This window comes from Notechis scutatus, chromosome 1 (genome assembly GCF_049901735.1).
Source record: "Notechis scutatus isolate UNSWTSFEM ecotype Mainland chromosome 1, rNotScu1.2, whole genome shotgun sequence".
NCBI lineage: Eukaryota > Metazoa > Chordata > Lepidosauria > Squamata > Elapidae > Notechis > Notechis scutatus.
Window position 1 is genome coordinate 51,596,919 of NC_142009.1, and position 25,005 is coordinate 51,621,923.

General features: G+C 36.1%; 1 protein-coding gene across 9 annotated transcripts in view; it reads right to left on the reverse strand.

Moving 5' to 3' along the window:
• Window positions 1-1,562: 1,562 nt before the first annotated feature.
• Window positions 1,563-25,005, reverse strand: part of ESRRG (estrogen related receptor gamma) — a 459,707-nt gene continuing 436,264 nt past the window's right edge. For all 9 annotated transcript variants that reach the window (XM_087963929.1, XM_087963925.1, XM_087963956.1 and 6 more), the window contains 2 exons: window positions 13,070-13,339; window positions 1,563-5,457 (listed from right to left, as the gene is read on the reverse strand). In XM_087963929.1, coding sequence (XP_087820055.1) covers window positions 5,213-5,457; window positions 13,070-13,339 — 515 coding nt within the window. In that variant the 3' untranslated portion in view covers window positions 1,563-5,212. The remainder of the gene's footprint in view (window positions 5,458-13,069; window positions 13,340-25,005) is intronic.

The window sequence follows — 25,005 nt, forward strand, 5'->3', positions numbered from 1 at the left end:
ATATACTGACATGTAATTTGTATATTTTATTCCCTGTAGAGGCATTATTGGTAGCATTTTGCTGTTGTGTAGAACTTTTCTATTTAAACCAAGGATAGGTTTTAGGTATTAGTGGGTAGAATTGGCTATTTTCTGTGTTTCTCCTTTAATCTCACTCTTCACATTCACATTTCTATTCAATATTTTTGTTGTGAATTTTAAAATTCTGTTCTGTATTTTGGGCATGATTCACTAAAAAAAGCAAGATAGAAATACATTAAAATACCTTCTTGGCTTGACAATTATTTATTAAGTTAGAGGAATATTAAAGGAAATACAAGATGTCATGAAAGTGGTTTAATATGGGCAACTTTGGAAAAAAATTATATAGAAGTGGTCATTAAAATTGGAAACATGCCAGCAACTGTGAATGTATGCTGTTTCATTTAATTTAGCAGCACCTGGAAATTAAAAGTGACATTATTTCTCTAGATAAAATTTATTTCAAAATACAAAACTACATGGATTTTATTATGCTATCTCTTTGATTTATATATTGATAATTTAACTCAGTTTTGTTTCACAATTATTTTATACTGCATAGATAATAATGTTTTGTCTTGAAGACAAATGCAGAACTGAATTTGAATAGAGGGCTGTAGTAGCTTCTTATTAGTACAGTTACATGAAAGATGTAATTTTCTTATTTGCCAGTTAATAATGCCAAACTTAATATTATATCCACATAAGTCCAACTACTGCTAAAGATGAAACACAGCAGCAACTTTCCTGCTTTATTATATAAGGGAGAATTATATATAATATACAATCTAAATGAATATATCGATATCATGAGCTAATTTATGATTGGTAACAATTCTCAATAGTGTAAGAGACACAGGGAGAGGTGATTGTCCTTAGGAACATACTAAGTGTTTAGAAAATACATGTCATTGAAAATGACAAAGTTGTTGAATAAAGACAGTGGTGCTATATTAGCAGAACAGGGCTCAAACCTCTAAAATTGTATGATGATTCCAGAACTTTTCATAAGCAGATTATGACTGTTGAAAAAATTACAACTTTTCTGATCAAGTATGCCATTTTCTATCCTGATACTTTTAATTTTAAACTCTTCTTCTGATCCTGGAGAAGTGCTAGTGATTATAATTAATAGTTGCCTATATTAGCTATCTTCAAACTCTAAGCAGTCTTATAATACCTTTATGAATGGAATGAATTCAGCTGTTGATGACATTGTAGATGGTAATAGAATCTTAAAATTGTGAAAAGTTTAACTTCTATGCTAGAAAGATATTGATTTTCAGTAATGTGGTTTAAATGTGGAGATGTTTTAAGATTAAGCAAGTGCTTGTCAGAATGAATTTTGTGCCAGTTTGAATATTTAAGTTTATGCAAAATGACTATACCACATCAAAATTCATTTTGGCAAGTCTTTAAACAGCATAGGGCTACATTAACTTAGGGGTGTACAGCTTACCACTTTTCTAAAGGTGGGGCTTACTGATTTCATTTCTTCATATAAAAAAATCAAAAGAAAACAAAATCCACAACACAAAAAATTAAAAGCAATTAAAAGTGGAAGCTTGTTTAATATTGCTCTACCATCATCCTGAAAGGCATAATAATTTGAGTTACACATCTGAACTGATTGGAGTTACAGAACCATTATCTCCTTTTTTTGCATTTAACAATATATACAATATAAAATAAATACATTTACACAAATGGACATTGTTTGGAGCACACATTATGATACACATCACAAAAATATACAGTTGATTGCTTTACAGATGTGAAGCCCATCTACAGCTTTAAACATGATTTTTTTTTCATTTGTGTTTTTACTACTGGTTATTATGCAACTCCTGGATTATAATAAACAGCTTAGTTAGGTTTTCCCCTTCTTTTTGAGATCTTTGCACAATAAGACTGCCATAAAGTGTTTTCCTAGGCAGGTAAACAGAGACGTTTAAATAATTAAAATACAATTACTAACACCCATTTTCTCTTCTATAAGAAAAATAGCAGTTTTACTTTTTTTTTTTAAATATTTTTTATGTTAGCATTTAAATGCAAAATAGTGGAATAAATACAACAATCTGATTTGATTGAATCAAATGTGCAACTTCCAGGAGTCACACAATCATATTGCTTTAAATAAGAGAGAAAGAAAAAGAAAACAGTAGCCCAGGCTACAATCCATCTGGAATGTCTGCTGCACATTGAATTGAACGGACAAACTGGATGAGAGCTGCCACCGCACCCTTTCATTTCAATTGCTTGTGCAGGAGAAATGCTCTATGGATGTTATGCCCTGAAATGAAACATGTTATACTAAAACATACACCTCTTGAAATTCTTCCCCAGTTCTTCACTTTAAATAAGTGGTTGTGGATGTTTATTTCAGCAAGGTTTAAGAAGAACATTATTCTAATGCCTGTGCAGTGTATCTATGTTTCAGTTAACATTTGTACAGCCACGACATATTTGTTCATTGCAGCTCTAAAAATTATTGGGGAAAAAATCAAATTAAAAATTACACTGTGTTCCTTTAATGTATCTCATTTCCTCTTAAGTCTTGGTAGATTTGTCCTTCTTTCTGAATACGATAAGGGGTTATTAACCCTACAACCCAAGTTCCTCAGTGTGATCCAGTGAAAACAATATTTATATTAGATATTTATATATACATATATAATGTAGGTAACACTTGCAACTTAAACCCTGCACAAATTTTCTGGAAAATAATTATCTTCAACTCTTACATATATATATAAATAATTTTATAGAATCACGTTTTTTCTTGCCCCCCCACACACCCAGGAGTTGTATGGTTTTACCATATTTCAAAAGGGAATTCCAATTTCCAAACTCCTATCACACCGTGAATTTCAAGATATTTGGCCAACTGAATGAACTGCTAATGACAATTTATCTAGGATCACATAACAGTCACTTCTCTACTGAGAAAAACACAATCTACAAGAAAATTCCCATACAGCTAATGAAAGATACACAGTTTTTCTAGCACAAGGTTGCTGCAGTGTTAACTGCAGTATTTTGTTTAAAGCACACAAGTAGCGATACTTTTGGAAACATGTCTGCATTAAAAAAAAAAAAGACTCAGCAACGACACAGAGCAAGTTAATAACTTGGGAGAGATGAAAGCTATATTTACAGCATTTAAAAATTAGACTTACCTATAATTTTGCAATATTCAAAGTTTATTTCTAAGCTATACATATTCTATATTAAACTGTTACAGAAATTATCCCTTGTTTTGAAAATATTTCAATGTGACATTTGTCCGTAATGAGTACTTGGTTGGATTTTGTTTTTCAGTTTCTTAATTATTACTATGAAGAACTTTAGTTACCAGAAGGAATAGAATATACTACTGTAGTCTCCTGAGGAAATTTACATCCAATATTGTCTCTAATTCTACCCTGTGTCTATAAGCACACGCCACAAGAATCCAAACACCACAAGAACAAGACAACAGTCCTTGAATGCAACTTAAAAAGTTCCAAAAAGCACAGCAAACATGAAACATTGAGAAGCTGAACTACTTTTCTTTTGTTGGTTAGGAATACAATTTAATTACATTTGTGTACATAGAATAGGTTGTTCATATAGCACAGAGAGCAGCTACTAACACTGGTGCATTGGCATAGCATTGGAAGGAGATTCCTGTTCCCAGGTTTTTTTAGTGACTGTACTTTGGGTGGGTGGGTGGGCATCTAATTAATTTAAATATTAGATTATACCTCTTAGCAGTCTTGAAATTGACCAGCTTTCATGTCCTGACAATAATGGCTGAAAAAGTAGGTATACCAGTTAGGCTGTCTGTTTTAAAAATGGCATTTCTACAGTTATATAAAATATAAAGTTTTATAAATTGATAAATAATGTGTACAAGTGCTAAGTCCTAGAGGTTGATCAGAGGCTGACTACTCTGATTTTTCTTTCCTTATTGCTAGACGGAGTAGGGTGGACTTTATGCAGAAGTCCCAGTTTTGTAAATGATAGGCCACCTTATAGAGTAACATAGAATCTCATGGCATAATTATGCTTGGCCATACAGAAGCACTTACTAACTCCTTTTTTAAATTCCTATTTGACATGACATATATAAACTATTTGGAAATGTAGGTGTAATCTGATTTGTTGGTTTCACTTGGTTACATAGAAACTGGAGCTCATGCAAAGAAATGGGATGTCCTAGACCAAACTGGCACAAAACATAAATTGCATCCGTGATAATATGCACCTTCCCTTCAACTATTGCTTGATTAAGATAAATCCCCACATTAAGAAATGGCTGAAACGTGGTAAAGCTGGTAGAAAAAAAATATTCCATTAGTAAGAAGAACTAAAACATTTTTTTAAAAAAAATCTTCCTGCAGGATTTATTTGTCCTTAATTAAATGTTCATAATTGTTCACGCCAGCACACAAAAAAGCAGTATTTATCTTTCTTTTCTTTAGTATTGCATGAATGAATAAAGCTCAAACTATTCCCTGAAAAAGTTATATTGTAGCTAACCTAAGAAATAGCTGGAAGACTTGAAAAAACAATGAAGGAATCAAATGGCTGTAACTGATCAAGATGGAAATGCAATGATAAGGAAGAGCCAAAATGTTGCCGTAGAAGTTGTCTAATTAGCGGCTGCTCTTGTGAAACATAATACTGCATTCAGTCAGTTCACTGTGTTGTACTGTACTGTTAGTTATGATGCTTTGCTTTTGATTCCTCTGTCATTGGGGTATGGTGATTCCCAAGAAGTCCACTGGCATATATCATATATATACCATACATACATATATATATATATATACACATATATATGTGTGTGTGTGTGTGTGTTATATATATATATATATATATATATATATATATATATATATATATATATATATATATATATATATATATATATATATATATATATATATATTCAGCAGCAAAAGGGGAAAAATTACAAATAAATGAAAACTAATAACATTAAGAGAAATGAAGGAGAACCTCATCAAATAAGACCAAGACTAAAAAGAGATGCTGCTACTCATTCTTGCTGCTTAATGATCAGTGCAGTCAGTTTCATTGCCTTAAAGTAACGCTAAAGGTTCTTTGCCACAGTTTTCCCATTCGGTTGTCCCTCTGGTTACGGTTTCAGCATACCCAACTGAAAGGACCCAAAATGTTGAGGTCAGACCTTGGCCTCCAGCATTTCCAAAAATAGTTTGTGCATGGGGACTTTGCCTTCCAATTTAATATTGTAGAAATGCTGCACAGCCTTGGTGGAGGTTTGCCTAAGTAACGGCAGAGTCATCAGCATTTTGCCGGCCCGACGTGGATCTTCCATGTGCTGTCCGGCTTCATAATCCTGCAGTGCCTCATGTAAGACGTCTTGAAGTTTTTGGACAGCTTCAACATCTTCTATATGCATAGAGTCTACAAAACAAACAAGAGTTATAGCAGGTTATCATGCCAGAAAGAAGGATTACAGTGCCAGAACTCTTTTCTATTACCTGAATTGTATAACCTCACTTTCAAAAAGCTGTAATTTACATGGATTTAACTACCATTTGCTGAGCTCTTTTACATATGCAAATTAAATAAACAACATATTACCATATTCACCTTCTAAAAAAGAAGTTTGGTATAGTTACAATCATATGCTTACTTCTTTTTTTATATATCTTGTTTATTTAACTTAAGATATAACTTTGAAATCTGCAGGGATAGTTTTAAAAAAGTATTTCAGAGAAATGCAGAAGGCTCAGAACAGTAGAATGGTTTTTCACAAGTATATTTCCAAGAAATTATAACTACAGTTCCCACGTTAGCTGGGAATTCTAGGAGTTGCAATCCATCATGCCTGGAGAGTCTATTGTCTAGGGAATATTATATGAAAGCTTGCCTTCAGAAGTGATGGGTGCTGTATCACTGATGGCTTTTGAAACGAGACTGGACAACCATTTTTCTCAAATAATATAGTATCTCTTGCTCAAGCAGGGGATTGGGCTAGAAGATCTCAGAGGTCCTTTCCAACTCCATCATTCTATGTTCTATCATCTAACTCTTAGGGCATAGGAAGCTGCAAGTGATCTTAAAAATATCTATGGAACTTTGAACTAAAACCCATATCCCTTGTGGCCATATTGGAGGTTCTATTAAAAATTATATAATCAAAATTACTTCATTAGAGCTTTCTAACAGAATTAAGGAATTAAAAATTAAATGGGTTGCACATAATAGTGTCTTATGGGGATTCTGTACATTTAATAATTAATCTGTAACCATTACTTTTAAAATTTAAAAAGGTATTTAACAATTTAATGTTAAAAGTTCTGACCCAGAACAGGAAAGACTACAATTAGGATAAGCCTTGTTATATATTAGAAACTCCTGGAAAGCAGGGAATAAATCACTATTTCTTACAACAGAGAGAATGCTATTTAACTTCTTCATAAATGATCTTGAGTTAGAAGGTCAATGGTGAAGTAGCTAAGTTTGCTGATGGCACCAAAATACTCAGGATGGATTAGAAATCAGAAAAGCTCACACAAAGTAATATCTAAACTTGGTGAATAGGCAGCAAAATGGCAATTAACTTTCAACCTAAGGGTAAAATGATGGCCACTGAGATTAAATAAAAAGACTAGGAAAAACTGACACAGTAGGATTTCAGATTGCCACATATCAATTTTCACCTAATGTGGATAATTAATAAATATGTTTGACCTGGAGGTGGAAAAGGTAGGATGAAAGTTTATTGAATTTGCAGATGAATTTGATAGCTTGAATAACATCCCACTTCTAATTCTATGAATCTCTAAGAACTTCATGCAATAAGTAATTAATTCATGGAATTTGCTGCTAGATGTGATTATGGGATTAAAAATGATTCAGTGACCAAGTCATAATAACCATACAGAATCTTTGCAGTATATCAAGTTGTTACAGAATATCAGTTTTTGGATACAACCAAGACAGTGAAATAACAGCTGGCTATGCTGAAAAATATAATGTAAAAGACATTATGTGTCTTTTACAAGAGACATCAAAAGTGATAAGGCAATTTTTTTCCAAGTAGTTTATTTTACTGGCTGTATGTTATGATAAGAATAGTTCAAAAATAGCCATGTGGTGCTCTGTCCATCTGCAGGACCCATTTATTTGGCATCATCATCCAGTCCACTTCAGCCTTTAGAGCGCCTCAGAAATTTAAGGGTTTTATGAAACTGCTTACATTCCACACAGAATATGTATGAAAGATCTGCCATATTCACCACTAGAGATGTCCCAAATATTTAAATTTTAAGCCATTCCGTGGGATGAGAATCCAGAAAATACTTCCTGAGTGGAATATATAGAATAGAAGATTCTATGGAGAGAACAATCAGCAACATGTCCGGGACTTAAACCATTTATAGCTTTATCAATCCACTTTATTAGCATCACTTTAAATTGGGCCCAGAAATGAATCACTAGCACAGGTAATGAAGCACTGTGGTAAATCCTTCTAAAATGGCTGTCTTATATCAGGAAGCAAGCAAGCTGACACATTCTGTAGTAGCTGAAGTTTTTGAGTCATCTTTAAATGCAGCCGCAAGTAGAACAGATTGCAATAATCCAGTTTGGAGCTAATGAGGACAAAAGTTACTGCCATGGTCCTTTGCACCAAAAATAGCCAAAACAGGTCAAAGGCTCCTATAATACCAGGAGAAGCCATGTATCCTGCTGAAACCCCAGACTGTGGGCCTGTTCCTTCATGGAAAGTTTAACCTCATTAGAGCTAATACTGGTGTCAGCGTTCCAGCAAACCTCCATATTCCAATCAGTAACTCCAAGACAAGCATAATCTCAAAAGTACGTTTATTAGAATAACACCTGGCACATCTGTGGAATCTTGAAACTAAAAATTTTCCGGATTTCCCACAATGTCCCAAATTACAATCCATTCCCTTTTTGCCGTCATCACATCACCTGGACCAATCATGATCCATCCAAGAGTAAGATCCTTTTTCCCTCCTGCACCACACTTAACCCTGAACTAATAAAAGAATTTTATTTTGTCTACTTAGAACTATTCAATTGAAATCACCCCCTTCCCACTTTCTCAGGCTATGTGGCAGCATGGAATATGGCTTCCAAAGCTGACAACTGGTATTAACAATCAATTTAAAAACAAACAAACAACCAAAAACAAAGAAACAAAAAACCCTATACATTTGGCTTCCTGGGATTCAGTATAAATTGGTTTTGTCCCATCCAATCTCTTATAATCTCCAAACACCAGGTAAGAGTAACTGAAGCATTTTCAGTACATTTATAGGTACAACTGGGCATGGTATCTTTTCATGATCTGTTGGATGATCTCTGTGAGTAGTTTCATGATCTGTCCCAATGATTTAGATGCTAAAGGACATGGGAGGGTGGGTGGGGAGAGATTGTGTTCTCTGACACCACATAGATGGAGTTGCAAAGGACCTGAATGTTTTCCCTCTATGATTACCAAATAAAATCACCTGCTTAAAAAAAGAAAAAAACCTCCCATCCCTTACAGGTAGTCCTGAAGGATGCCATGGTTGATGTTACCTTTAATAGGACTTGGAAGGAAGTATTTCCCACAACTAGGTTGCCCTCAAAAATGTTATCCACTATAGAGACCAATGCTGTTTCTATCTATAATCAAGTAATCTGACTAAAATGGGTTGCAATACTTTGTCCAATTCAAGTTTCTATGTAATTGGTATTCCCACTGCCTAAAATCTTTTCAAATAGAAAGACTAAAATTCAGATAGAAATTATTCAATACAGCCAGATCCAAACTTTCTTAATCTCAGATTAAGTTGGGATTAAGAGTCGCTTTCAGAGGCATTTGAGATTAAATCACAGCTGATTACTCAAACAATTATTTGCATTAGAAAATAGTGTATATATACATATGTGTGAACAGGCTGCATCTCAAGGATCACAGAAAGTTCAGTATAATTGACAATGATCCTTTTCTTGGCTGCCTATTCTGGATGGAATGATCTATCCTGTTCTATTCTAATGACATCTTATAAGCAAACACAGAAGCAAGGACAAGCAAAAGATTGTGGTCACATCACAGTCACAGTAGTAGTTCAGTGTAAAAACTAAAGAGAAAAAGCAGGAACTGGAGACAGTGTAAATACTGCAAATAAAAACAGGGCAATGAAATTAAGCAACAGTAGCAGACTGTGAGGAATCATCATAAGTCAAAGATCTGAGAGTTTAGACATGAAGAAGTTTATACAAGAGTTGGGCAATTAGGAAACGTTAGGGTTATTATAGCTGCAGCTCAGCATTGGTCTGTCCCAACTAAAGACAAGCAATGATGGATTTACAAGAGCAGCATACACTATATTATACTGGCCAGTATTGTTAATAACTGGACTCACTGGAGAAGAGCCTAATGCTGGGAGCGATTGAGGGCAAAAGAAGGGGATGACAGAGAATGAGGTAGCTGGATAGAGTCACTGAAGCAGTTGGCATGTGCTTAAATGGATTCCAGGGGATGGTAGAGGACAGGAAGGCCTGAAGGAACATTGTCCATGGGGTCACGATGGGTCGGACACGACTTCACAACAACAACAACAACAACAACAATATTGTTAATAACCCTCACTATGGTCCATCAAAATTATCCTTTGAACTGTGTCTCAGACTGCTGCTACATACATATAAGGAAAGCTCTAAAGTGGTCATTGAATAGTTTATTCACATAAGAGTCATAAACAAAACTTGTTACTTGTTATAGATGGGTAAAACTAATGCAACTGATAAAAAGTCTCCAGTGTGTCTATGCTTGTAGTAATATAAAGGGGGGGGGAAGCACTTTTCTAGAGCCTGAATCAAAGCAACCTAAATCTAGAGAGAGGTAGCTTGTTTAGATCAGGGGTCCCCAATCCCCAGTCCGTGGCCCGGTACTGTGCTGTAGCCAGTTTGGAACCGGGCCATAGAAACATGTTCATGAGCTCCATTTGTGCAAGTGGCATGCATGCATGTGTTGCCACTTACATAAAACTATCCCCCCCCCCTTGCAGGTGTGGCAAGCCAGAAAGTTTGGGACCGCTGGCTTAGATTTTCTTAGTCCAGTGCCACTAGCTAGCCTCTTCAATGTTTGCCTGTATTATAACTGTTCACCCCATCTCCATATCCCCTCTTCTGCAGATATTGAGTCTTTAGATTATTTTCCCACCTCCTTACTCCAGGTAAACTTACAGCATTCCAAGATGTTGCTTTCATAAAAACCCTAAGCCTCTCCTTTTTAATGTTCCAGTAAGGAGCAGCATTTTAAAGGGTTCAGTCAGTAGGGAAAGATACTACAGATTAGGTGAGCAGAAAGAGTTAGAAATTCCGTGGCAGTTCAGCTGATTGGGACACAAAGTCTTTTAAAAAGCCTCTAGCCTAAAAGTACAAATGTCTGCTTCTTGATGAAATAATTAAAAGCAAACAAACCTGCGAACCTACAGTCTTCCATTTGGCACTTCCCAATCAATACATGGGAACACTTAGTAAAAGCACTGCGACAGAGAGAACACCTTTTATTACACAGCAGAGTTCACCTGCCTGAAGTAATTGCTCCATACATGCTTTAGAAAATATTCAGAGATATCCCCCCCCCCCCCACTCTCTCTTTCTGTGAGCAAGCAGAGCACTCACTGATGCATTGGGACTTCTTTTTCCATTTAGCATTTTAAGTACCTAATTAGAAACCCGGCATATGAACCAAAGAACACATCGTTGTTTTAGGTTATACAAAACCATCAATTATGATTATTACCAATGATATATTAAGAGTATCAGGTGATGGTTTTTGCTAATATCTTCCCTTTTATCAAAATAAGATTAATTGGAGATGATATGAGATAGAATGTTTATTTCTGAGTCTCAGAAACATAATAGGAATTCCTATTTTTGGAGAAAACATGAAAGAGCAGCAAGGTTTTGGTTTTTGCCTGAATCCAGGACTTTCAATATTCTGTTCATTGCACCTTATTTCTTAGATACCCTAGATTTCCTCTCAATTCAATAATTGAAAATCTGGGTTCAGGATAAGGGAAACCATTAGAAGAACATCTGCACCTCTTTATATTCTGAATCAGAGCTAAATTCTGTCTTTTCAGATATCCCTTAGTTGTCTTTTTATTTCAAGTTCCTATGAATTGGGGCTATAATACTGGTGATGTTTGTTCACTTTATCTTGTTTTATCTGTTTGCGCATGGTACAATACAGAGGAAGGGGAGGCAGGAAGGTTACTGTTAAATCAGTTCACTGATTTAGAGCACAAAAGAGCATTAATTATTATTGAATCAAGCCAGATGTTTATGCAAAGCTGATGATTTTAGTGAATGTCATTTTAAATCTCTGCAGGTCAGAGTAAAATACTCTCTCAGTCATTTCCAAATGTGCAAAGGTTTGCTGTCATTCAAAATGCTTTTAAAATGGGTATTTTTATACAAACTGTGCATGGTTTCTGACTTATCTATTTTATCAGTAAAAATAATGAATTATGACAATTATATGAACATCTCATCATGTTTTATAACTTTAATTTGGAGAAGGCTTATCCAAATAAGATGAGAATCTGAGATGACCACTAGAATGTGTATTATGACAACAGCTGCTGACACCTAGGGCAATTGATTAAGGCATTTATATTTCTTATGGATATTTTTTATTCTTCATTTTTGTTTGTTTTTCAATTAAAACACTAATTAAAATGCAAAATGCTAGGTCCCATTCTGAAGACAAATCGGAAAGTACAACTTCATTGTTGAAAACAATTTTCCTCCTATCAATCTGAAGATTCATGTGTCAATATTGTAGATGAACTGTTAATTACAAAATCAATTAAAAAATTATTTCTAAAAACAGTCACGCATCCTGGCTCTCGTGGGGACAATTTGGGCAGAAGGCCTCATCTCACTAGGACCGCACCGAATCACAAGTCGTCATCCACAAGTAAGCAAAAGCAATCTGGTTTTTCATTTTTCAGCCCGGCTGAGCCCAGCCTGAGATTGATCGTCACATATGGCCCCAGAAAACAAACTGTCAATACCTTGAAAGCTGCAGAATTTGAACAAATAGCCATCCGCCCATTCAAGCCACTCATTGCATCCCATTTAACAGATTTTATTGACAGTTTCCTTCTTGTAATTAAAGGGAAAACTACTGGCCAGCAACCAAGATAAAGTTCAAAGATAGGGTCAAAACAAAAGCAGATGGAGGGGCACCGTGTGACTGTCAATGGTACATAGCATCAGAGCATGTTATCGACACACAGGTATCTAATGATCGGCACATCATTACAGAGGGATCTATCATGAACTTTATGCAAATGCTAAGAGGGACTTAAGACCACAATAAAATGTTAGAGAGGCACAAAGGAAAAAACAACAAAGAACAAACGATTTTTCACTTATCAAACACTGGCTCATGGCTTCAGCACTTTTGAGTTCAAATGCAGAGAAGAATCCTTTCTTGAATTCTTAGCCCCCTTCTGCACAAGTTACATTAGGCATTTAACCAACTAACATAAAACAGTCAAATCTATATAGTTTCTAAAAGGTTAAAAAAAATGACTTGCTCTCTTTCCTAATGAAACCAGAGTTCACCTTCGGTATTGAGTTCATGGCATTTAGTAGCTAGATTGAAGTAGATCCTATATTACATTTAGTCATGGGCCCTTCCATTCTATTGGGTTTTAGCAGACTGATTAGACTTATCTGGATTATGAAATGGATTTAAACAGAATGACATTTATGTTTATTGAAAAGCATCTTTGCTGTTAATACTGCCTGAATTTTATAGCATCTTTTAACCAAATTGGAAACTCAGTATAACAAATATTTATAATCATAAATCCTCCCTTAATTTGAACTATCTTGTTTCTAGCCATTCAGCCCTATTCTGCCATAATATGATTAAGAGTTTCTTATTCTTAGACAGTTGTATTTAGAAACTGTCATGCAGAAGGTATTAAAGGAAGGGGGAAAATGACATGAACCATCATGCCAATTTGCCAACCTGAATTAGCAAGCGCGATAGCTTTGAGGGTGACAAACTCTTCTTTCTCCAGCTTCATGCTCTTGTATTTTTTTACCAGTTGCAGGATGGCATTGTTGAGGTCAAGAAGGCCTGCTAATTTAGACTGGTCTTCATCCATAATATAGTCTTCAGCATAGACAAGCTCATCCTCAAAGGAAAGTGATCGGTACACTACTCCCAGAATTAAAATCTCCATCCAAGCACTCTGCAGAAGGCTCATCTGGTCAGCAAGCGATAAAGTGGAAAATCCTAAACCGGGAAGGAAAGTACACAGAAACATAATTAAAATTGTACTGGACCCTCATAATTCTGCATTATAACTTTACCCTTGTGCTTGTTTTTATTATGTAAGTCAGCAATGTGTATTTACAGATTCTTCCCTCTCAGGTCGCTCCTATCAACAGACATAAAATAGTTAAAACAAAAGTACTTCAGATAAAAGCAATTCAGAATATCTTAGGCTTGTTGTAATTTTAAGCCTGTTGTATTTTATTCAGTATTTAAGAATGTATTTCCTCAAATAAATTATCGAGACACATTCAGTAGCATCTAATATGGCCTATATCAAATCTGGAAACAATAATTGCCATGGCTGTAAGCAAAAGAATAAAAGGTATGACAGCGCCTGTAATCTTATCTACACTGTTACTTACCACAGAATTAGCCTCACTGAATTCAGTTACTTCTGCATAGGCTTCATACCATATTTTAAAGATTTCAAGGTCTCCTTTAAAGGCAAAGTGTGTTTTTAAACAAAAATGGGAAAATCATTTTAAAGGAGAGGTAATTTGATACCTTAATAGAATTAAGTGATGATCACAACAACCAAGCAAAGTGCTTTTTGAACTTCAACCTCAGTAAGACCTATCCTTTCCAGAAAAGACGCTAATTACTTCTATAATAGCTTCTCCCTCCACCACACTGCTCAAATAACAGAATTAAAGTGCCAAGTGAATAGTAATCACACCATCACTTTGAGAGAGAGAGAGAGAGAGAGAGAGAGAATATATATAATAACGCTTCTTAATGAATTTAGGTTTTTGCTTTTGTTTCACTATCTTTCCTTTCCTTTTTAATAGGATCACTAAGGGCAAAGCTCTATAGCCATACCTTTTCAGGCACCTATTTACGGTAGCTGTTAATTTATTATCTCTGCCTGACAAAGCTCCTATCACAGGAGGTCCCAGTGAAGGAGAGATTTCCTGGCCTATCCATGAAATATCGTACTTTGCCAGTTGGCACCTGCAACCACCCAGGAGTTAATAAAATCATCAAAAGGGATTAGTCAAGCTTTTCTTAAGGGGGTGGGGTGGGACTTAAGACACGTCTAAAGCTCTCTGTGTGTGACTTATGGAACTGCTGACATGCGCATTGACAGGGATCTTACAGAAAGAACAGGCCTTGGTTGTTGCTGCTCATTTATCTTAAAACACACATAATTTTGCCAAAACACTGTGGTGAAAACAAGAGGTACAAGAATTAGACATCAATTTAGATTCAGCCTGCTGCAAAACTTGGAACCAAATGCCTTCCAATTAAAAGAAATCAAAAGTCTCCCCAGGCCAGGAGACATGCTTTAAAAGTGAGGGACTTTATTGAAACACTGCCTCCATTCCTTTTCATTATTTCTTAATTCTTATTTACATTTCCCATACTGTATTCTGTTCTTTATTTATAAGAGGGCATGTGTCATGTCCCCAAAAGGAGATCAACCACATCAAAGCCAAGCTCTTTGAAAAATGACAAGGGGCTAGCCCCACGCTTCTTATGGGAAATGGAAGGAAATGAAACAGAAATAATAATTTGAAAGGGTCTTAAAATGGAAGGCCTATTTGCAATTAGCTCCAGCCTCTCTCTCAAGAAGCAGATGGACAGAGAACGTTGCCTGCAGCAGTGTCCTGTGTGACAGGCCCATTCTCCCTCCCAGACACTGCTGTTAGTAAATAGATTTACACATTCTCCAATCTCCACACATCTTTCTGCCGAATAATTAAAAGCAGGGATGATTAGTTTATTGAGTGGAAGGAGGAACTTTTTTATTGAGGTCCGTCCATGATTTTTATCAGGGCCAGCACTTTTACGGTTGTCATGAGGGTGCAGGCATCCAATTTTTCTTATCTGCCTGATTAATACAAACGCTGTTTCAGGACGCATTAATTAACAGATACAAATCTACGTTCTCATGGAAGGATCAATAAAGAGAAGAAAAGAGGCATCAATGTGAATTTAGTGCTGATGATGGAGAAGGCACTCTATTGACATATACGTGCATGGAAACTTTAAACTCAGGAGAGTCCTTTGTCCCTACGATTTACAAAGTAACAGTGCTTTTTAACTATAACCATGTTTCACACACTTCAGGGGCATTTAATTAAGCAGATAAATAAATAAAAAAGCTATAAAATCTCTAAAGAGGTTTCAATTTCAATCATTTTCCTTTCTATTCCTTCCAAAGCTTCTCCACTTTCCTGCTTTTTATTTATATGCTAATTTGTGCATTTTACTTTTTATTTTTTTTTAATTTAAATTACAGCGGGCTTTGCTAGCAATTACAGTAGCTAACAGGCATTAAAACATTAAAAAGAACCCTCCAATGCTAACTCCATTTCTTTATGAAGGGATATTTGGTCAGACTTTTAAAAAATGTGTAAATGGCTTCTCATTTTTTCAGTTTTTCATATTTCTACACAATTCCCCAGGACACCTTTTTCCTCCTGCAGGAAATACTTTTCCCCTAATTGTGAATAAAACATTTTGTTTATGACAATAGATAATACACAGGTGTGCACACATGTGCAGTTTCTTCCTTTTTCATAAAAGGAAATAAAAGGGAGGAGACAGAATTGTGGAAATGTGGGATTTTTAGGCCATGTTCTTTAAGTATGTTTAGTAAAATCATATTTTATTACTAGGCATTCAATATAAACCTTTATTCTTGATGGTGGTGGTGATAGAAGGGAGATTTTTTTAAAAATGCCAGAGCTGTTGTAGCTATATTTGTGTTTTAATTAATAAAATGAAACTTAAAACATTTTTCTGTTGTTTAGAAAAGCAATCAAGAACCACAACAATTTGGTAACATAAACTACTGTTACTGAAAGTAAAAAGGGCTGCAGAATAAACCAAAGTGAGGGTTCATTTAAATATGCTGCACTCTGTGAAAAAATAACCAGCCATTGAAATAAACCACTGTACAATAGGGGGGAAAACCAGACATCCATATTTTCATAAAAAGTGATCTTTTAAAACTGTATATAAAATCTCCAAACACTATATGAACCCATTTCCCATTCCCACTTAACATTTTCCAGCCACACAGCCCTGAGCTCTCCCCAAATCTAGAAGATAGTGCTTTACTAGTGTTACCCTGAATTTTGAATTTTGTCACACTCGGTCTCTTAATCCCTAGCATTTGACAAGTCATAATTTTAAAATGTTCAACTATATTATGGCTTTAAAAAAATACATTTCAATACACGAGGGTGCATTCCCCCCACCCCCCAGTGCAGACCAATTCCATGCATGCTGCTGACAACTTTGATCCCTCTTCATCTCTCTCTTCATGTCAGTGCCATTTAATGTATCTCAGGCATTTTGCTAGCAGAATGGCTCTGTACCTTGACCTGCAGTTAAATAGCATGTTTATTTGCGAGACAGTGTGCTCCGAGTAAACCAGATGACAGTTTGGAATAACATCATTTGGAAGGATTGAAAAGCTTCTCAAGAATCAGGTAGCCAGAGGTCATAGGCTGGAAGGAAGCATGTGCTGTGCCAACCCCTCCTGCCATCTTCTACTTGAAGCTCATATATTTGATGGTGATGCCATGGGCACTTGTCAAGACAACCCAGCCCTTTACCCATTCTTTTTCTAGCTTACTTTCTACCCCTTCCTTCCCCCACCCCAAATCCCCCACCATCTCTCTTTTAGTCTGGCAAACTGATGCTCTTTGCAGTCAACTTAGAAAAAAGGCTAAGCATTTGAAAGTGTGAAGGGCAAAAAATATCTGACGGCTAGTCTTCAAAAATACACTTCCATTTCACAAAGCATAAATGTTTGTTTCCCAAGTCCAGTGTTGACAGAAATAGGCTGCAGTGCAGGCATAAGAAGTTAACCCCTACAAGGCATTTTCTTCCATTTTAACTATGCTGAATGCAAACCACTATCATTCTATGAGGTTTCTTGTAAATAGCCATAAAACAAGGGCAATGATTTGTGACTATCTCTCGCCTCTCCCATCTACCTCTCTTCCTCCATAGATTGCACTGTTGCTATAAATAGAGAGTTCTGAACAAAAAAGGACCTTCCACTTTGTTGGTAATTAGAACATAATGAGTCTCCGTTATCACAAAGTATGCATGGAGGGGAGGGAGGCAAGTTAGCAACTTGCCTGATTCTTTCCTTCTGTCTTTATTTCCCTATATTCGTAAAGCATTATAAGAAAATAAAATATACCGGGTAGATGAAAACAAAGCCCTTGATGTTTTTACCACATAAACCCTTCACAATAATCTGTCTAGTGAAATTAATTCTTTAGCTGCTGTGTATTTGTGTGTCTATATACTACATATTCTTTTAAAACAGACTGTTTTGTCCACTTGCTTTTCATTTGCTTCTTGCATAGCAGACGTCCCTAAGATAACAAGCCTAAATCATTATCATTCCCAAAGACACTCTTCTACAGTCTGTTTAGGATTTTATAGACACTGGAGGCATATTTGTGGTTTATCTACAGTACCCTTAGTATGCCATTTTTTAAAAAAAACAATTATACTGTTACAAGAGCACTGGCAAAATATTATGGTATCAACAATTGGAAAGGAATGCCAGTTGCTGTATTCTCTGCCTTTGTCTCTGATCCTTTCCATTTATTTGAATTCTTTTGTTCCATTCTGGAAATAAAATACACTACAAGCATCTAATACCTATTGGTCACAGTCCAAATCCTCAAAGCGTGCAGAGAATTCCTGCTTTTTTATGTGAGAGAAAATGCTCTGCATGAGCACAAATTTGTATTGTGTGCACCACATATTTGTCTACTAACAGAATAGGTCTATGTCAAGTATAATGGTAGGTGCCATTTAGATATTTTAAATGATAACTTTAACCAGTTATATTTTGTCTTGGTTTTTTTCCACCGGAAATACAAGGATTAAAAAAAAAAATCATTTAAATAACAAGAGAACAAGTTACTTCAATTCTCTAAATAAAAAAAAAATCTAACAGAATCATGCTATCTAGACAGTGTTGTATATTATTTAATTTGCCCAAATGTGTTTAAAAAAGTAGAATCCTAGTTTTCTGTCCAGAAGTTTTGTTTTCATACGCTATTGACCTGGAAACAATGCAAAGAGTATCTAAGCAGTAGAAAATCAGGAACCTGGTAAGCACCTTTTATGGCAAACAAATTGTATTAAATGACATAGCTTCTGTGAGCTGTAGCTCACTTCATCGAATGTATAGCCTAGAGGTTCCGTTTCAATTTGGAGCTTTCCTGACCTGTTTCTATCAAACTATAATATTTATAAAAAGAAATGAGATTTTAGATAAAATGATATAGAAGAGACATATGAGATTCATTTATTTATAAATAGATGTTTGAAATTGGGTCACCAATGATTGTCCCAAAAGAAGCAGTTGGAATTGAAAATATTTATGTTATCACTTCTTCGAACTCAGTCATTGAAATAATTATGAAATGATTTGTTCTGAGGAGTTCTGTGATTATGTTTCATGAGCTGCATCAGCTAGCTATGTTATGCCTAGAAACGTATTTATTTTATGGAAAGTAGCAATGAGTTAATCCTTTATATCCTTGGTTCAGGAGGAGGGACATCATGAAACTTTATTAACTTTTTAAGTACAAAATTCTAGCTATACAAGAATGGTCCGCTCCTTAAGAGCTCTCAACATTGACAATTTCATCTTCATGTGTCCAAAATGCATATATATACACACACACACATTTCACAAAGTATCAGCCAGCTTTCATACTTACAATAGTATGTGATTTTGTATATGTAACATGGTATAATATTTAATGTAACATGCATAATATTACATACAGTCAGGCACAGAATATTGCTCTATTAAGAGATCCTAAAATCTCCTTGTATAAGCAGGATCCATTTATATGTCAATCACTATTTGATAAGTAAAAAACTTATCAAAAACCTACAGACAATTATTATTTAGTAGCTATTTACCTAATAGTCATTTCTGCATTCTGAAAGTATATCAAAATTAATTGAAAGATAAAGGGATAGTATTCTTCTACAATGTTGTAGTCCAGGGCTCTGGATAGGATTGCACCTATGCAGCCTCTCTTAACTCATCCCTTCTGACTCTCCCAATGGTTCATGGAGGAGTTGTAGGTCTTAAAAGGGGTTAACAGATGCCTAGAGCCCTGCTAAAGGAAAATTAAGGAGGACTCCAACCAGATACAACTTAGAGCCACAATTAAGGTCTATCTTGTGGTGGTAAAGGGAGAAAAACAGCATTATTTATCTGCTTTTATTGCATTTAACAGAGTGTTGCCTCACAACTCTGTTCTGGGTCACTGGGTCCCTTCTGGGAAAGGAGAGCTTACCTGACCATCTTCAGAATCACACAGTGGAATCTGCTGAACACCTATTGGACACAGATTTGGAACCCACACATGGTACAAGTCCATGTGAGATGCCCATAGAATGGTCTTGCCCAGTTATCTGGGAACAGTTTGATCCTGTTGAAATGGACAGGGTCCTTGATGCTATCAGTGCGACCATTTGTCAATTAGATCCTTATCCTGCTTGGTTGGTGAGAACTTCCAGGATGTTGACTAGCACGTGGGTTCAAACAGTGATAAATTCCTCACCCTGCAGGGGACATTCCTCTGGCCTTTTAAGGAGACCCTGGTTTTGCACCTCTTAAAAAAGCATATCTTGACCCCCCTGCATTGACAACTTTCATTCAGTTTTCCATTTCCCATCTTAGGTGCTTGCCTGGCAGCTTCAGAGGGCACTGGATGGAATGGCTTATCTGGACTCCTTTCCAGTCAGGATTCAGGCCGGTTAAGGGACAGAAATAACACTGATCACACTTGTTGAAGATCTTTGGCAAGAGCAGGATATGAGTAGTGCAACCATCCTTGCTCTTCTTAATCACCCAGAAGTTTTCCAAACCATCCACCACAGTGCCCTTTTGGGTAGACTGCCAGTTTGTTTTCATCCAACAAGCCCAGAATTTTGAAGTTGTAGTATGATATACAAAATAAATTCTGTCCTCTACATTTATCTTTCAGGAAGCACATGATAGAATTGTACAAAGCTTCAAAAAATTCTCAAAATGTTTTCATGAAGAATCCATTCAAAGCAAAATCTTTCTACCAAAATCACCATTATGCTGCTTAATTTCAGGGTCTGATTCTTCCAGTTTGTTACTAGAAGCATCAGAGCAGGCTCATAGTATTTAGACTTCACACTGCAGAATTCTTCTAATTATTACAATTATCAGACAAGGCTGTAAGATGATGAAACGTACTTTACCAACAAGAATATTGATCATATTCGTTGTGTCATATCTTTGCCATTATATTACCTCCGAGGTATGATACCACTGTTGAAACACAACCAAAGCCATCAACATGGCCAAGAGATTAAATACACTACACTATAACAAATTGAGAGCATAACAAACCAAGATCACTAACACAGTTACAGAAGATGTTTGCTGGACCTTTGTGATTTCTAGGAAAATCACAGCTTTGGGAGATGAAGAAAGTAGGGATTTGGTTACTGGATCTATTGATTAACTAATGTGTCCTCAGTTCAGAGTCATGATCGAACTGTTTGCCTTTGGGACGAGTGGTAAGAACACTCATGGGAAAGGCAGTGACTAACATTGGTCCAAGTTCATTTGGAGAACTCTGGGCTCTGACAGGACTCAACTGAGCAGTGAAGACAGATTTCCTGGAAGATTTAAAACGTGGAGAACACGAATACAAATACCTGCAAATAGAAATAGAATAACTGTGGCAAAGCAAGCAAAGATGTATCAATAATGATAGATGTCTTAGCTGCAATCCCAAAATATCTGGAGCGTCACTTGAACATCATTGGCAATGACAAAATCACCATCAATCAATTGCAAAAAGTTAGCTTTACTCAGAATAGCTTACATCTTCTTCTTCTTCTTCTTCTTCTTTTTCTTCAGCGTTTGTCTCGCGCTCTGGCGAGGTCCGCTAATGTCCTTGAGTACTGCTTCCACGCCTCTCTATCTGCCACGTATGTCGGGTCTGCCTTCGCGATCTCTAGATCGGCCTTGATCGTGTCCATCCAGCGTTGCTTAGGTCTACCACGCGGTCTCGCTCCTCCGACAATCACCTTCATCGCAGATTTGATGATGGATTCTTCCTTGGCGCGACTCACATGGCCGAACCATCGTAGCCGGGACTGCCTCATGACTGTGGGGATGGGCACGACGTTGAACCGTCTGCGCACTTCTTCATTCCTGATGCGATCGAGTAGGGTGAGGCCTACCGACCATCGGAGCATTCGCATCTCCATTGTCTGGAGTCTGCTTTCGACTTCTTTGGTCGTCGGCCAGCACTCTGTGCCATATATGGCCACGGGGCGCACCACAGAGTTATAGATTTTCGCCTTCAGGCGCATCGGCATCTTCTTGTCACAGAGGACGCCCGTGACGGACTTACTCAGAATAGCTTACATCCTGCAAGAATACCTTTAATACCATCAAACATCAGCCTTGATAAGGATTCCATAGACAAGTAAAAATGTCATATCCAGTTTAAACAACTAATTGACTATGTGAGGAATCATAACAAATAAAAACCATTAGAAGAATTATTTAGATTGGGAAATAATTTATATAAACCCTGATTGTACCAAGGTTACCGTCATCTGAATATAGGTTTATGCAAAGAATTATGAAAAGAATTCCTCCTTTCTTGCACAACTGACCAGCTATTTCACTACTCTTTTAAGATGAAGCTCTCCAAACATGAAGCTCAATTTCTTCAAAATGCTTTGACTTAAATGAGTGATTAATTAGGCATTGCCAACAAAGCTATGCACCTATCTACTTAAAAGATCAACAACACAATATAGTAATGTTAAAAGAGTGAACTTTAGTGTAATATACAGGGTTTCCCCCCCCCCATCATTATGGGATGGGATGTTCTAATGATCAAGCCCTAACTACTTCTCAGTAAATAAACAGGGGAGAGGGGTTCTCCATGAAAGAGATGGATTTTTATAACAATACAAAGAATTATTCTGTAAAAATGGTGAACTATGCCAGGACCAATTTCAGGCAAAATGGATTATTCCTAGAATTCTCTATTTCAGTTTTAAAGAAAGTTGGATGATCTTTGTAAAGTTCTAGCAGAAAATAGAGAAATACGATTACCATTACCATCACTTCCTTGTCTATAATACATAAAGGCAGAATGGCTGAGAAATTTGCTTGGTAGTTATGTTCTTAAAACATCCAATAGAAATGTGAACCAGAAGATACCAATATACTGAAATATCACTTTTCCAAAGCTTGTGATTCAAACAAGAATTGAAAAAGTGCAAAATAAATTATTCATTTAAGAAGGTGTGTTCTTAAAAAGATGAATATTGGGGAAAGACAAATTAGATGATAGGAAATTGCTTCCAAAAATATGTTTTTTTAAAAAGAAAATGCATACACCCAAAATGTATGTTTTATCAAATTACATAGGAAAACCCATATACATTTTGTAAATGCCTTGTTTACAGGGGGAAAAAACCTAATACGAAAATGAAAGCAACAAATGTTTACTTTAGAAAATGTGGAATTGAGACAACCTGATAATTTTTCCCCTAACCAACCTGATTGGAGTTGTTTGGATTTGAATAGCTTTTTAGAACCACACAAGACACCCAATCATTAACTCTGGAATCAATTGCCTACTGAGCATGTACCAAGTGTAATGTCTGAGCAGATGAAACATAAACACTCTCTCAAATTCAGGTTTTTTTCTGTGATTTCTTGGCACATCCATGTAGGGTTTTTAAAGCAACAAAACAAAAGCAGTTCGCCATTGCCTCTTCTGAAATAGTCCCATCCTCCCCCCAGCTTCTCAGTCTAACTTAGATCCTGGGATTCACTAGTGATCTCCAAGTAGCAACAGTTCAGTCTTATTTGGGATCTGCCAGACAGCTGACACCTGCCATAGTTTGAACATAGTAATTCTACATTAATTTGAACTGAACCAAGCTTTATTTAAAAGACCAACTCTGATAGATTCCATTTGCAAGTGAGTATAGAACTTGTAGTTCATCATAACATTCAGTGCACATGCTTTCAAATTGGAGATTTGGAAAAGGGCATTTGCTCCTGAGCCTTTTCAAAATCTCTCCATAATCCCAGGTAGTGGAGCATTAGCTGGGCCAAATTATTTTGTGGTTTTAAGTGGAATCTAAAGGACATTTGTCATCTCCTAGGCTTTCTGCATAAATAAAGTTAAACGCCTGATTCAGACACTGAATCCTAACCATATATTTATCTGGGGAAAAAGAGGGACCAATTATTTGGGATTATTAATATTAATATTACATGGAGGCTTTTGATCATTTCATTCAGGACATAAATGTTATAGTAAAACCCTTTATCTCAAATATATTTCACACAGAGTTTAAAAGTCCAATTGTGTCATGGTCTATTTTTTATAATCTAAAAACATGGTTTATATCCCTTTTTATTTAAATTGTACCTTTATGGGTCCTTTCATCTTTCTTTATATGTAGGTTCACAGAAAATATAAATGGTTTCTAACAGAGACCAGGAAAACTTCTGACCATAAACACCTTTCCAACAAGCCCCACAGCAAGTGCAACAAAAGAGATGGAGAAACCCAGGGCTTTTATCGCCACACGATTTTCATCTCCCTGAAACAAGAGCAGAGAGCTCGTATGGCAATGAAAATGCATTCGCACTGCACGTCCTTCTCATTCCATTAAGAACAATGGATTCTCACTAAGCTAACATCCACTTGTCAGAAATATCTGCAACAGTGAATTCAGGCAGCAGGACTAAGTAAGGAAGATTCACAGCAATTTAAAAACAGCAAATTAGACATTTACGAACAGGTAAGACGCTTGGCTAGCATGATCTCTCACTCTGGCTGTACAAAAAGGTGTTAATGTAATTTAAATTCCAGTTAGATATATTTCAGTGGACACACAGACACAAACCTTCTATTAAGACTTACATAACAAACTTCAGTAAGAACAACTTGGAGAACAATTTGAGTGTTGGGGAGAAAAGGACAAGGAGGTGTCCCAAATATGCAGCATTCAAAGTTCATATCGATATATTAAAAGTTGGATAGCATAGCTTCATGCCTAAGTCCAGCTGCTGAGGTCCTTTGGGTCCTCAAATAGCATAAAAGCAATTTTAAAAAGTCTATTTACATTATTTGCTTTTATAAAGAAGCTGTTTAGGAAAGGAGGGAATTACTTCTTCCCCTTCTCTTCAGAAAGGAAGATTTCAGGCTAAATATCCCTGTTGTTCTATTACAATGATGCCTATAAACTTAAAAGTGCAACAACTCCTAAAATACCATTGTCTTTTTGTAATTTAAACTGGACTATTTTTAATAGTGCCCTGCTAAATGGAAATTTCCCCTACCCAGTTTGGCTGATTTAGATAGTAGGCAGGGCTGATCCTGATAAATACATCAATGGAGAACTGGGACTGGGAAAATCTGGGTTTGTGGGCTGCAATTGAAAGTTGGAGTAGGGGGACCAATTTTGCTATTGGGTCTGCATGGAGGAATCTATATAAGTCACCATGAATGGAGTATGAGTTAATTCATTTCATTGCAGTATTTTCTAAGTGCTTAAGACTAAAAATTGAACAGTACTTTAACAGAATTATTATCTGAGAA